The 15,595-nt window shown below is 34.4% G+C and overlaps 1 protein-coding gene across 3 annotated transcripts in view; it reads right to left on the bottom strand.

Annotated features, from left to right (window-relative positions):
* The window catches only part of ERMP1 (endoplasmic reticulum metallopeptidase 1), a 61,128-nt gene that overhangs the window by 25,534 nt on the left and 19,999 nt on the right, over positions 1-15,595 (bottom strand). For all 3 annotated transcript variants that reach the window (XM_007499548.3, XM_056805447.1, XM_001365313.4), the window contains 2 exons: positions 10,902-11,029; positions 9,559-9,664 (listed from right to left, as the gene is read on the bottom strand). In XM_007499548.3, the coding sequence (XP_007499610.1) occupies positions 9,559-9,664; positions 10,902-11,029 (234 nt within the window). The remainder of the gene's footprint in view (positions 1-9,558; positions 9,665-10,901; positions 11,030-15,595) is intronic.

Raw genomic sequence — 15,595 nt, 5'->3', positions numbered from 1 at the left:
TACAAGGAAACATCAGAATATAATTAACAAGATCTAGATGGCATTACCTTGCATAAAATGAGACAAAAGACTACTAAATTTCATAGAAAACAAAAAAAACTTGGCCAAGAAAAGACAAACTGAGCTTGCTGGACCCAATTTATAGAAGCACATTATTCAGCCAATCTATTGTATGATAATATTTGAACTGGATTGCTTATAGGTACAAAGCTATTACAGATAGTCCCCAGTGGACAAACATAATTTATAAACCAACAATATGGTGGGTTATCCACATTTTACAGATAAGAAAACTAAAGTTCAAAAGAGGTTGGCAGCAGTCTCATCTATACAGAACTTAAAAGAATTAAACATAAAGTGCTTTCCTCACCATCCCATGAAGCAGGATAGGGATAGGAATAGCAATGAGACAGGAAACTCTCAGAAAAAAACTCTCTCAATTCAGATTCTCCACACTCTTCGTGAAAATACTTACAGACAAGTACCAAAGGTTGGCTATCATCCTGGCTCCCTCTATCCCTGAGAATGAAGGTAAAATCAGACTGAGGAATGACACTTCCCTATCAAAATAAAAATCTGGTCCTTTTTTCTCTCCTATAGTATGACAGCTTCCTGTAGCCTTGGCTGCAAATGGGTAAGTGAAATATTACTGAATTCTGTCCTACAGACTTTGGGGATTAGAAATTACCTAATTGGACCCTAATACAAGGGCCTATGAGAAATTTATTCTTGCTTTCTCAAAATTTTGTATACATATTTTCAATATTTTGATACTGATTTTGAATTCTTCTTTAAAATATATATATACATATATATAAATTAAAAGGGTTTAATTTTCTTTGATTTTTTTCTTCTTTCTTTAGTTTTTCTTTTTGTTTTTTAATTTAATATGCAATTTATTTTAAAAATATAATACCAGTATGTTGTGAAGGGTATACACTTCAATAATTATGTATGTATTTAGAACCTGTGGAGTCCAGTTCCTTTTAGGTACAAAGAAAGAGTGCTTACTCTCACAGAAGAATTGAACTAACTAAACTTTTGTGCATTGACAATTTTTTTATTAACAAAATTTCTAAAATAAGGGTAAGTTACTCTATCATAAATCAAATCATAGTTGTCTATTTACTAGGGACGGAAAGGGACATGGACACCAGGGTATCTACTCTCCATCCCCACCTTCTATCTACACCCCCTCCCTCCCAAAAGTCACAAAGAAAAACTAATTATCCCATACTATTTATTGATGATCTAGATTCCCACTTTGTTCCCTATTTATTTTTTCCCTGATTTAGGATAGTTAAAATTATTTCTCCTCCTTATGGGCAAATCTTTGCAATATCTACTAAGATATAATTGCTTAAAGAGTGAGATGCTCAGCCTGACATTATAGACAGACCACTGCTTGCCAAAGTTATTTGGACATGTTTTACTGTACCTGAAATCCAGTGTTTAGCATTTCTGGCTGGATATTGTACCTAAAGTGTTGTGACTAAGTTGTTTGTTTTTTTTAATTGACTCACACCCCCCACCCCCCATAACTAAACCTTGCATCCTGAGCTGAACTGGGTGTTTTTCAACACCTTCTTCAGGGGGGATTGTGATTTTTATAAAATCCAAGATTTAAATTTTTGTTCGAGAAAGATCTTCAGAGAAGAAGCTTCCTAACTCCTGAATCCAGAGAATGAACTGTTTGCAGAAAGATACCTAAACCCTTATACTATTGGAAGATCCAGAATGAATCTTGGAGTGCAGTTGATTGAACTGTAGGTTGATTGAACATTTATTTTGAATGTACACTCTTATGCCAAAGAGGACTGCCCCCTAATTGGTTTTTGTCAATGCACCCAGCAGAAACATTGGTTTTGCGTCTGTCTCTCTCCTCTATTTCCCCCTTATCTATAACTATTGTAGTTTTCCTCTTAGAGGGTAAAATTTTGTATACACTTGCAGTTAGAAATTTTTGGGGTGCAAGACGCTTATGTTTAGTGATCAATTGGGGAGACTAGTCCCCCAACCATCATCAGGGGGGATTGTGATTTTTAAAATTTCCTCCATCTTGCTTGGTCTAGCAACCAGGAATGTGCACACCCACACTACACGGGCATGTGCTAGCTAATGACAAATCAGAAACAACTAACTGCCCCCCTGGGTTGTCCTAAGCCAACCTTGAGCCACCATTGGCACATGTGAGACACAGGAAGTGAGGTAGAGAACAGCCTCTGGTGTTCTCGTGACTTCCTGTGGAGAGGGCTAGAGGCCAGTTCTATCCTGGAGCTCGAGCTTGGAGGAGCCCCTTAGAGAGCTTTGCTTCAATTGGTCACATGGGTGAGTGATAAGGACTGACTTCCCTTTTCCCTTTGGCTCTCAGGCCAAATCCTTGAGCTCCTGCCTCCGGCTCAGTCTGAGCCGGAGCAGTTGAGCTAACTCCCTTTCCTTCTCTCCTCTTTCTCTCTCTCCCTCTTTTAATTTTTCTCCTGTTGTAATTAAATCACCATAAAACTTCATTCTGACTTGAGTGTTTCATTTTAGGATTTTATAAGTAAAATCCTTGGTGACCAAATAATTATTATATTCAGTCTCAACCATAATTTTAACCTTTACAAACTACAGCCTTAGACAGTTGCCTAGAGCAGGTAATGGTTCCTCTCTGGGCCTGAAAACTTGAAGGTCTGGCTCTGAGGAGCACTCTCTATGCACAAGGTCACACACTGCTTCCCTACTGCAGGTATAAACAAGTCCAGAGAGGTAATTTGTAATTTGGATATAAAGCTAGAAGGGTCATCCACTCCAGTGTCATCCACTCCAAACCCCCTTTTTATAGAAGAGCAAACCAAGAATTAGGAGGATTCAGTAATTTGTCCATGAGCTCAAAGGTATGAAAGTAAAGCTAAGATTCACAATCAAGTCCTCTGACTCCAAATCCCACCATCCTGCAGCTATCCCTCACTGCCTGTAGCAGGGTGAAGAAAGCACAGAGAGCCAGGAGTCGAATCCAGGTTTATTTATATTTTCCTTAAGTCTGATTCTCTTTTCACCAAGGCAGCCTGGAGAAGTGGGAGTTGGAGAGAGAGAGGAGGCAGAAATGAAAGGAGTATATGCTCCTCTTCCTCCTCTCTATTCTAAGGAACTTGCTATTTGTTCTACAAATAATTTTGATCATCTAATCTATTACTAAATCACTTAGATTTGTTTTCATTCTGTAATTCACATAATTTTTGCAAGATTGTTTTTGGTTTTAAAATATAAAATGAATATGAAAAAGCCACTAGCTTTTCCACTTTAATTTAAAATATTTTAGTATTTTAAGAATGGAAAAGATATCCTTTTTCTCAATGCAGATCACAAATCCTCTTATTCTTTATTTGACAAGCCTCTCTGAAATCAGCTAGGCTTGTCCTCAGACTAGAGATAGTCGATCACCAGACTTACACTCCAGGTCTCACTGTCAGATCTTACATACCACTTCAAGAACTCAGAGCCACCTCCACACAAATAAAAGTATTAGAAAAAAAACTGTAGTGGACTCCCAATGTCAAGAGGCAAAATATTAAAATGCTGTAAAAGTAGCAAACTTATTTATTATTTCAGTAATACCATAATAATCAGGCATATCTATTAGTACTGGCACTCAAGGAGGCTTTCTGGCCCATATGGACTTTGTGTATGTTAATTCTCATCAATTTTTTATTGAGCACCACCCACACACGTACAGGTACTTGACAAGAGAAACCTATCCAATCATGTAACCTTGAACAAGTCACTTTACTGTTCTAGGTATCAGTTTCCTTTCCAGTAAAAGGTTCTGTTCATCTCTAATGTACAATGATAATGATCTCTGATTCTTCACTTAAGAGTCTTTAAATAATCGTCCTAAAACAACCCTTCATAGTCCCCTGGTATTCCCATCACAAGAAGAAGCCAAGACACAGGTACCTCATGAAAGTTAAAAATAGTGCTAAGGTTTTTTCTCAAATGTAAGCAGAACAGAATGACTGATAGGGAAAAAAAAAGGAAATATTTGTAGATATTATAACAGTCTTCAGATATTTTGTGTAGAAAACAAATAATTGAATATTTTTACATTCAAGCATACTTCTAAAAATCTATTCCTTGCAAATGACAATAGTGGTATCCTGATGAAAAATTATTTCAATCATAGAAAGTTTTCTATTTCATAGTGCTTCCCTACCCTCCCAATCCATGACATAAATCAATAATGCTTCTAACTTCTTAGCCTTCCACTTCTGATTGCCTCTAATAATGCCTCCCTTTTCTTACCAACCCTAGTGATACTTTACAAAAGTTGGAGTTGATGCAGTCAAAAACTGTTATTATGGGAAGCTACGTAGCAGGTTGGAAGAACTGAAAAGTTGGTGAGATCTTCTTCACACTAAATTATAAATATAGTTCTCCAGGGAAATATTGCTTTTTAACCACTGGATTTTGAAATGAGAGAAAAAAAGAAATTGATAGCTAGGGTAATCATCTGAAAAACAAGAGAAGTCTAAAGAACTATTGCTAGCTTTTCACTTTCTATTTCTTTACAGACATAAAACAGAGACCACACCTTCAAAGTAAACAATATATTTCTTTACTAAATATATATTTCTTTACTAAAAGGAAAGGGGGGGGGGGCAGCTGGGTGGTTCAGTGGATTCAGAGTCAGACCTAGAGACAAGAGGTCCTGGGTTCAAATCTAACCTCGGATACTTCCTAGCTTGTGACCCTGGGCAAATCACTATTGCCTAGTCATTACCGCTCTTCTACTTTGGAACCAATACTTAGTATTAATTCTAAGACAGAAGGTAAGGGTTATTTTTTTTAAAGGACTAAAAGGAAATAAATACTTCCTAAATCTGTGTTTAGAGTAAATTAAATTTTAATTTTTTTATAACACAGACATTACACAGTGATAAAGCTCATATAGATTTTTATAACTTGCCAAAATGCTTAATTCCTTACAATAAAAGATCATCACCAATTCCATTTTATTGGCCGAAATTCTGAATTAGAAATTTTATGACAATGCAATGATTTTTAAGTAGTTCTAAGAATAAAGCCAAATATTTAATATAGTTTGCTTACTGTGGCTACTAGATTACATATATCCATATATTAAGAAAAGTATTTCAATGATAAATTGTGGGAAACTGTCATTGATAATTTGAAATTTTAACTATTTAAAGTATATTTAAAACAGCTGTGTTGTATTCCTATCTAATATGGCTGCTGCTTCAAAAGTCTATGAAGAATTACTTGGCAGCTCCATCCACAACTAATATATCAATTACGAAATACTGCAAAGCTTCGCTTTGTAATTTACTCTGCATAAGGTCTCATACAGCATCAGTTTTATTTAAAGATTTTAAAGTAGTTTTGTCAAAATGCTCTGCCATAATACTAAACTTTAAAAATTAGAGTTTAAATTTAAGATTCTAATGTTCTAATTCATGTTTAAAGAATAAGAACAATATTCATATAACTTTTTTAGAAAAAAGATTTGTACATAGGACACAATAAGCTATGATAAATTAAAAGCCAAATTTTAAGGAGATCCTAGGAATCCCATACCACAGTGAAAGATTTTTTAAATGATATCCAGTGACACTATCATCTGTCAGGCTGTCACAGTATTGATTCTAAGACAGAAAGTAAGGATTTCAAGGGAAGAAAAGAAAATGAAAGCTACTACCTTAAGATCAGGATAAAGGGCAAGGCAATTAAGCTGACCAGAAAGCCTTCTATTTTTCTTTTTTTAAACCCTTACCTTCTGTAATGGTTCCAAGGCAGAAGATTGGTATGGCTAGGCAATTGGAGTTAAGTGATTTGCTCAGGGTCACACAGCTAGAAAGTGTCTGAGGCCAGATTTAGGACACCCCATCAAGGTCTACCTGTCAATCCACTGAGCATCCACCTAGCTGCCCCAAAAGGATACTTTATTTAAAAAAGTCAAATAGAAGAGAATGGGGGGAAGGGGGGATAGATACCATCACCAGACCTCATCAAACTAAGTTAGGAAGAAGTAATCTTCAACACTATTTGATAATGGTTAAAAAAAAGAGAGAACAATGGGACAGGCATGATAAACAAACAATAGAAAGAATAGAAACCCAGAAAGTTCAGTGTTCAATAAATCAAAGAATATAGATTACTGGGATAAGAGCTCCTTTTTTTTTTAACCCTTACCTTCCATCTTAGAATCAATACTGTGTATTGGTTCCAAGGCAGAATAGTGGTAAGGGCTAGGCAATGGGGGTTAAGTGACTTGCCCAGGGTCACACAGCTGGGAAGTGTCTCAGGCCACGTTTGAACCTAGGACCTCCCATCTCTAGGCCTATCTCTCAATCCACTGAGCTACTCAGCTGCCCCCAAAAGAGCTCCCTTTTAAGCAACAGTTTCTAGATAAACTAAAAAAAAAACAATTTGACAGAAATTACATTTAGACCAAAGACTTATACTAAATTAACCTCAAAATGGAAACACAACATAAATTAAAAGGTCACATCATAAAAAAAAAAATCAGAAGACAACAAGATCAAGTACCTTTTACAATTACGGGCAGAGGGAAAAAAAGCTCAATCAAATAGTCAACATAGGTCATAAAAGGTAAAAACAGACCATGTGACTATATAAAATTAAGATGTTTTTCCAAGAACAAAATAAATGATAGAATTAGGAAAGAAACTGTCAAGTAGGAAAATATTCTTATCAAAAATCACTGATAAAAGTTTGATATCAAAAATATATATAAAATTGACACAATTATGTAATAAAATTGATACAAATATGTAATAAAAGCCATTCCCCAATATATAAGTGGCAAAAGCATAGGAAAGAACAGTTTTCAAAAGAAATCAATAATGACCACATGAGAACATGCTCTAATCTCTCAAGAGAAATGCAAATTAAAACAAGTGAGAGGTTTTATTTCACCTCACATTCTCAAATTGGCAAAGATGAAAAAAAGTGAAAAGTCAACGTTAAAGGAGATAGGGAAAGCAGAACTGGATTTCAAACTGAGTACAAATAAGAGTAGCCTTATTAAAAACAAAAAGAAAGAGGGCTTCACAAATGATATTCCAATGGATACCACTTCTTTGAAGTGACATGAACTTAAACATTACCCTCCACATAAGTTCCACGATATTTATTCATATGGTAAAATTTGGAGCTGGAAAAGTTTTCCCAGAGAAAGATCAATAAGAGAAGAAAGAATCTACTTGTACAAAAATATTTATAGCAGCTTTTTTTTTTTTGTGGTAGCAAAAAATTGGAAGTGGAGATGTTCATCAACTGGGCATTTGCTGAACAAGCTGTGGTATACAATTGTAACAGAATACTACCATGCTATAAGAAAATGATGAGCAGGATGATTTCAGAAAAACCTGAGAAACTTAAATGAACTGATGAAAAGTGAAGTGAACAGAACCATATAGACTAACAGTAATTCTGTATGACGGTCAACTGTATAGAATACAACGATCCAAGACAATTCCAAAAGAGTATCCACCTCCAGAGAAAGAACTGATGGAAAATAAATGCAGATACAAGCAAACTATTTTTTCATTTTATTTTCTTTAAGAGGTTTGGGGAGGTTTCTTTTGGATGTCTTCTTCTACAACATGACTAATATGGTAATATGTTTTGCATGATCATACTTGCATAAGCTATATCAAATTGCTTATCATCTTAATGGTGAGGGGAGGCAGAAAATTTAAAACTCTAAATTTAGAATACTAAATGTTAAAAATTATTTTTACATGTAAGAAAAAATAAAATATTACTGAGGAAGAAAAAAAGTAAAAGTGACCTTTTTAATTAGGTCACTTAAATTTTTTTTTAAAAAGTCTAGAGCAATAATGGTGAACCAATGGCATGGGTGCCAAAGTGCTCTCTGGTGGGCACATAGCCACTCTCCCCCTACCAAGAGTTCATTTCTAGATAGCAGAGGGACTCAGGTAGAGCTGTTCCTCTTCCCATCTCCACCACACCTGGCTGCATTTTTTCATATCCCTCTCCCCTCCCCCAACAGCCCAATGGGAATGCTTTCTCCCTCCTCTGGGTGGGGTAAAGAGGGGGGTGGAATGGCATACCCAGTATGGGGGATGGGGAGGGAAGCAGGGCATGCCATCTCAGGGTGGGGGATGGGATACCAGCACAGCACTCAGACTGAGGGGTGGGGCCTAGCACTCTGTCTTTAAAAGGTTCGCCATCACTGATCTACAGTTTGATATCCAATCTATTGCACTAATGATGTCAAGAAATGCAATGGAAAGACTTCAGCAAGTTGCACCATTCCACTGTGAAAGAATGAGGGACAATATTAACAAGCATTTCACCAAATGAGAGAGCATAGATCAATTTTGATCTGTACAACTTGAGAACCTAACTTCAGTGAGACTGCAGACCCACTAAAGGATTAAAATATGATTTTATTGATTTTTTTAAAAGTACACATTTCAGTTTTTGCAAAATTAAATAATCCTCATGTAACATAATTGACCCTAACTTTGTCTTCCTTTTTCTTTTTTTAAACCCTCAAATTTCTATCTTAAAATAAATACTGTATATTGGCTCCAAGGCAAAAGGGTTGGTAAGACCTAATGTAAAATTGAGATTTGAACTCTGGACTTCAATCCCCAGAAGTCCTTGTTCCACTTCCCCAGAATGCTTTGAATTCTCACGTGGGCCAAGATCAAGAAGGTATTTAACCTGATTGCAAGAGCTTTTGGATCTCTTTTGGACTTCCATTTTGGAGCAGACATGGCTCTTTCCATAATGTAGGTGAGGTCTTGTCTAGGCCTCTGGCCTAGGCACGTGTTTTTTCTTATCCTGTATTTTCTTTAATCCTTAACTTTAATAAACCTCTAAAAATATAATACTCCTTGCTGAGAGAAACTAATTTCTACCTGCCTCAGTCTCCCCTAAATTTTAACTGTTACACTAGGCAATGGGAGTTAAATGACTTGCTAAAGGTCACACAGCTAGGAAGTATCTGAAGCCAAATTTGAACCCAGGACCTCCCACTTCTACACCTGGCATCTCAAATCCACTGATCTACCTGACTGCCCTTTTTCAAAATTTCTGGAAATGTTAAATCTTTAGTCATAAGTCCAGGTAATAATGAACAAAATAAGGCAAGATTACACTGTCTGTTATACAGTTAAGAATTCTATAAGCAAGAATTACATTACTATGCTAGCACTGATCACAGAAAATTAAAGTCACAATATTAATGAACTGAAATCTAAAATAACACACTACTTAAATGTTATTGATTTAACATTCTTTTTACAAATGCAGCCCCAAGCATGTTCAACTATAAAATTAAATTCCTAAATATCTAGGTAGATGCCAATTTTTAAAATTTATAACATTTTTATCATCTATCATAAAACTTATGCACATGAGCTTCATAATCTTATTTTAGCAATTACTTTCATGACATATCATAAACTTAATTTTCAAACTCTAAAGGAAAATATTCATTTTGGTATAAAGATTTAAGTTTAAAAGAAATAGTTTAACTAAAATGCAAAATACCCAATTACATACCTGTTTGGAATACAAGTTCTTTTCCTCCAACACCTGCTGCTTCCAGGTTAATAAATGCACGAATCAAGTTAGCCCAGGGGTGCTGAGTAATGAATCCATGGCTGGCCTTAATGAAAAGTAAAGAAAAAAATTAAGTTATGTAAAGTTCTAAAGCTGATATCATCACATTTTATTCACTCTATGGAAAGAACTTCCCTGATCAAAAGTAGATATAAAATATATTTTTTCAAAATAATAAGAAAACACAAATATTATCTGGGATTCAGGGTGCCAGGGTAGAAAAAAAAAACACTGAATGATTAGCAATTCAAGGGTCTAGTCCCGACCCCATAAAGTCTGAAAGTCTCAGTTATCTATGAAGTAGAAATATCCCATTGCCATCCTCACAAAACTATTGTAAGGATGTGATTCATAATGACTTTGATTCTTAAACTTTGTGAAAGATAAATTGAGTGAAAGTATACCAGCAGCACAACTCACTCATCTCTTTACTCCTTAATATTAGTAGCCATTACTCTCAGTCTTCCACCCCGATCCCAGGGAGAAATCACAATAAGAGTTAAGAAGGAATAAATGACAAAATAAAGAAGTAGGGAGGTGCATATATTCAAAGTACTGCTTTTTGGAGGACACTATTATCATTTGTCTACAACCAGAACCATTATCTTTTTTTTTTAATTCAGATATTAGAATAACTATCACCAGTGAAGAGTGGCAAAAATATTACACAACTCTTCAGATAAGAGCTATAGGAAAACTATTGTCACAAACTTTATAATATATTTAATATTTGTTCCTGAAAAGCAGTAAATAAGCAGTTTCTAAAAATCAATCATAAAATCTTAATAGTTGAATGGGACTTTTTAAAAATCTACTCTGACTCCCTCATTTCAAACAGTGAAATTGAAACTGAAATAAAATTTTATTTTAAAATCAATATGTAAAGAAATATTGCAATGATTTGTTTTTGAAATCATCTTCATATAATATGAAAGACTCCAAGTCCCTCTTTCTGTTTTGGAAGTTTGTATTTTCATAAATTGTTTTTGTAAAAAAGCAGCAAATTTATTTTATTTTTAAACCCTTCTCTCGCCATCACTACCCTATACATATTTCCCTATAAAAATGAAAAATACTTGAGGGTAAAAACTTTCTCTACTGTACTTATATTACTAGTTTAACACAATAACCACTAATAAGCACTTTTTCATTCACCTATTCATTTATTCATAATGCTTCCAGAAAAGAGAGAAACATTCCATTTATCTTTCACACATAATACAACTTTTTCTCTCTCAAATAACAGACATTTAATCAAGCCTATTCAAAGCAGTGATAGCTACTTGCAAGACATTTTCTTCAGCGCCATTAAAGAGAAATATGACAGCATGTTGTAAAGCTTCTGATGATGTTGACATGACTCGTAAGATTTCAAGCATCACTGAACAGCTAACTGCATCATCACTGGCACCTTTACAAAAGAAATGAGAGATTAAGAACATGAAATGCATTTCCAAATTGCTATTTTATAGCTTTTATAACTTGACCCCCCCATGACTACAAATTAAGTTTAACTAATCATTTCTTTCATTGTTTATTCTATAGGCATCATTACATATGAAATACACTTTTAATTCCTTCCATTCCCAATGTCACTAATCCAGGCCTCCTTACCTAGATTAACAGATTCTAACCCATAACCATTATTCTCATTCTCACCCCACTCCAATCAACCTTGTCTGATATTACTTGACTCCCATATTCTATATATATAATAATAGTACAATACAAATTTGGCTTCTTGATATTTTCCTATTTTTAAAAGAGAATGTTCTCCCTCCCCCATCCCTATTTCTGTTACAATTCTTATCACTTGAGGCTCAATTGAAGAACTGTGTCTGGTACATGAATATCCCTGATTCCTGTCCATATATCCCTACTCCCAGTTTAAAGTGACCACTCCCTCCTCTGATCATTTATTACTTTACATCTCTGACACTTCTCTCCAGTATTAGTATTAATTAGGCATCTATCTTATCTCCCTCTACTAGATTGTAAGTTCCCTAAGGGCACAGGCTCCTCTTACTTTGAATCAAGGATCTTTAAGTGCCAAGAAAATTGTACACAGCAGAACCTTATTGTTTTGTTAAATCTGTGGGTGCTATATATTTTCCTATCAGATAATTCATAAAGATGTAAGATTTAAAGCTAGCAAGGAAGAATTACTTAGGTCTAATGGTTCCCAAATTGTGTATCACAACCTCATTGTCAGGAACCTATTAAAATACCAGGCACTATCCTTGAGATTTCCATTTAGTTCCAACAAAATATAATTTTAAAATATTACTGAATTCATAGTGGCTTTTCATTTTATATATATATATATATATATATATATAAATAATGATTTTCATTATCATATGTTTTCTCCATCAACAATTGTGAATGTTACAACTACTGTCATGTGGGAGCCTATAGTTTGTGTTTTAAAATAAAAACCCTTACCTTCCAACTTAGAATCAATACTGTTCTAAGGCAGAAGAGCAGTAAGGACTGGGAATTGGGAGGGTGAGTTAAGTGGCTTGCCCAAGGTCACATATCTAGCAAGTCTAAGGCCATATTTGAATAAAGGAAGATGAGTTTTCCTGACCTCAGGCCCAGCAATCTATCTACTCAGTCACTTTCTTTCCCGATGTGCCATTATTAGCAGATCTTGGGGGAAAAGGGGAAAGACGACAAGAATTCTTAGAAAGCAAATGTTATATGTGATATGTCCAGCTATATTTAGAAATGACTGATATAAAAACAAAAAGTATTAATATCATTTTTTAAAGAAAATGCTGCCACTAACTGAAAAGCACAAGAAAACTATCAGAATCAGGTTTCAGATTATCAAAATATGGTTTTTTTCTAAATACACTAACTTATAGTGTTTTACATAATGATTTTTAAAAAATCTTCAATTTAGAGTAATAATAATCTTCTACATAGACATGCTCACAAAGCTATGCTACTTAGCTACTCTCAGCAATAAATGATCCAAGATAATTCTGAAGGACTTATGATGAAAAATGCCATCCACCCTCCAGAGAAAGAAGTAATAGTCTGAGTGAAGACCTAAGCACACTTTTTTATTTTCTTTATTTTGCTTGTTTTTTTTATTGTCTGTGTTTTCTTTTGAAACATGGCTAATATGGATGTTTTTACAACTGCACATGTAAATCTATATCAAACTGCTTGCCTTCTCAAGGAGAGGGAAAGGATAAGTGGTAAGAAAAAAATTTTAACTCAAAATTTTTTTAAAGATGCTAAAAATATTTACATGAAATTGGAAAAAATAAATTTTTTGTTAAAAAAAGCTAAGTTCTAATACATTTCTCAAACTACAAATTGTGATACAAGATTGTAGGGGGAAAGCTCTATAGTATGAAAGGTAAAGTGTATTTGGAATGACTAATTCGTGTTGGAGGACAGAAATTCTACAGGGAAGAACTATAAAACTGAAAACAACTCAGGAGGCTAATGGGCCATTTGTACCAAGGTGAATTAGCACTAAAGGAAACACAATTGAAAAAGACCTTTGGGACCATCTAGTCTAATACCACCATATGTCCATTCCCCATTCTACCTTTTAAAGCTAAGAAACAGACCTAAACATGTGAAATGATTTACCCTGGGGAAAACTTAGAGTTAAGAAATAAACAGGAAAATCCATATTCAACTAAGTTATCTAGTGACAAATCCAAGGCTCTTTTCACAATACATTCAGTCTATCAATGTTGGTTAAATGAACAAACTCGCACCAGACAGATTTGATAAACTCAGCTGCTTCCACAAAGTGCTATGCTCTTCTCTCTGAACCTGCTCAGTATTTTCTTGTGAAGACTGTCCTAACTTCTATCACTTCTGCCACTATAATCCACCACTACCACCTTTGAAGCTACCTCTAAAAATTTTTGGTGTTCATTATAATAGAAGTAATTTTGACAGTTACTATCTTTGTCATGGAAGGTTTTGGGGAAATAACTGGTGAAATGAAAAAAATCTGATGACTCAATCTAAATCATAGTAAACTGATAAAATAGTTAATTATAAGAGTAGAAAGGATTTTGCATTATCAGCAGAATCAAATATTAGGTTTAAATATTTTCAAGAAAATGAGAGGATCCTTCCCTACCTCCAACCATTACAGGGAGGGGTGCATTGATGGAAAATGTTACATCATAACAAAATATATCCATTTTTATAAGTTAATATATTTAATTAAGTCAGTAATGAATATCATTCCTTGCCTGCCAATGACAGTTTGACTTCACTTTACCATGACTATAAAATAAGCTTTACTATAAGATTTAAATGAGCCTTTGGCTTTTTGAGCACTATAAAAATATAAATAACTATAATAACAGAGAATTCTATATACATCCTAAATTAGGGAAAGCTGCTAATATCTACCTAAGACACCAATTTTAACTGTTAAAATCTAACCTATGGCTTTGGGGTCAACAGCAACAACTCAAGAATTAAGTTTATTAAACCAGACTTGCTTCAGTAATAATGGCACATTATAGCAAAAGAGTATAAGATGTTGATAAAGCATTCCTGGATTGGATTATAACTAAATTAAGCTAAAAGCAAAATGAAAGAATTATCTTATTCCTATGTATAACTCTCATAAAAACTTGAAGCACTATTTAAGCGGTAATAAATGATTAACTCAAACTTGTTTAGATTGTTCTGAGCAATATTACAATTATTAAAAAAAGTATTTAAAAAGATAAGAAAAAAAGAAAATTTAAAAGTTATACATTAGGAAGTCATACCTCAAAGTATAAAGGATAGATTTGTTTAAAATAAAATTTGAATTGTTTCCTTTTTATACCCACAATTCCAAAATCTTTGAATATAGCCTGAGATAACTCAGATACCTTTTCAAGACACAAGAGAAAATCTAGACAGGATAGAGGCAGCATGGCATGTTGGAATAAGGTCCAGCCATGGAGTCAATAAGAGCAGGGTTCAATTTCTACCTGACATACACTGGCTTTGGGAACATTGGCAAGTCTCTAACACTATCAGTGCCCCAGGCAACTCTTTAAAAACTTTATGTCATAGCTGATTTGCTGATCTGTAGGTATAGAGTTTCCATACTGAGAACTGAGACAAAGTAAGAGACAGAGAGACTGAATGCTAGATATTGTCACTTTTTCAAGCCTAAATTTGGAGTACTCCCACAAATGCCCTTATATCAATGGCCAGAACCACAAGGCAAATACAGATAGACTGCTTTCTGTATGTAATGTTATTTTTAGTAGGTTATCAGTTCACAGGTCTTAGATTATACATTGAGAAGCACTTTAGAAATACATACCAGTACTATAAACTAAGGCATCTAGATGATGCCATGGATCAAGAATCAGGCCTGAAAAGTCAGGAAGATCTGAGTGCTAGAGTGGCTCAGATACTAGTAGTTGTGTGATCCTGGGCAAGTCACTTAACCTCTATTTGCCTCAATTCCTCATCTGTAAAACGAGGACTCATTTGGGGAAAGAAATGACAAATCACTCTAGTATCTTTGCCAATAAAACTTCATGGATTTGGGGTTACAGTGTTGGACACAACTGAACAACCACATCAACCAAGTCTTTTCTACCTAAAAAAAATCTCTATTTTACAAATGTTTATTATGTATTATGCCAATATAATTTTTGGAGATGAACTATTTGAGAATTTGTGACATTCACCTTTGTAATTTATGAGTACTGAAAATGATTCCTTTGCACTTTCCACATAAGTATATAACAAACATTTGTTGAATAAATGACACTATTATTTTTTTAAACCCTTACCTTCCATCTTAGAATCATTACTGTGAATTGGTTCTAAGGCAGAAGAGCAGTAAGGGATAGGGAATGGGAGTTAAGTGACTTGCTCAGTTTCACACAGCTAGGAAGTATCTGGGGCTAGATTTAAACCCAGGACCTCCCATCTCTGAGCCATACAGCTGCCCTTGAATAAATGACCCAAGGATAGTAAA

This window comes from Monodelphis domestica, chromosome 7 (assembly GCF_027887165.1).
Source record: "Monodelphis domestica isolate mMonDom1 chromosome 7, mMonDom1.pri, whole genome shotgun sequence".
NCBI classification, from domain to species: Eukaryota; Metazoa; Chordata; class Mammalia; order Didelphimorphia; family Didelphidae; genus Monodelphis; species Monodelphis domestica.
Note: the sequence above shows the minus strand (reverse complement) of the source record. Positions and strands in the feature narration are given on the sequence as shown.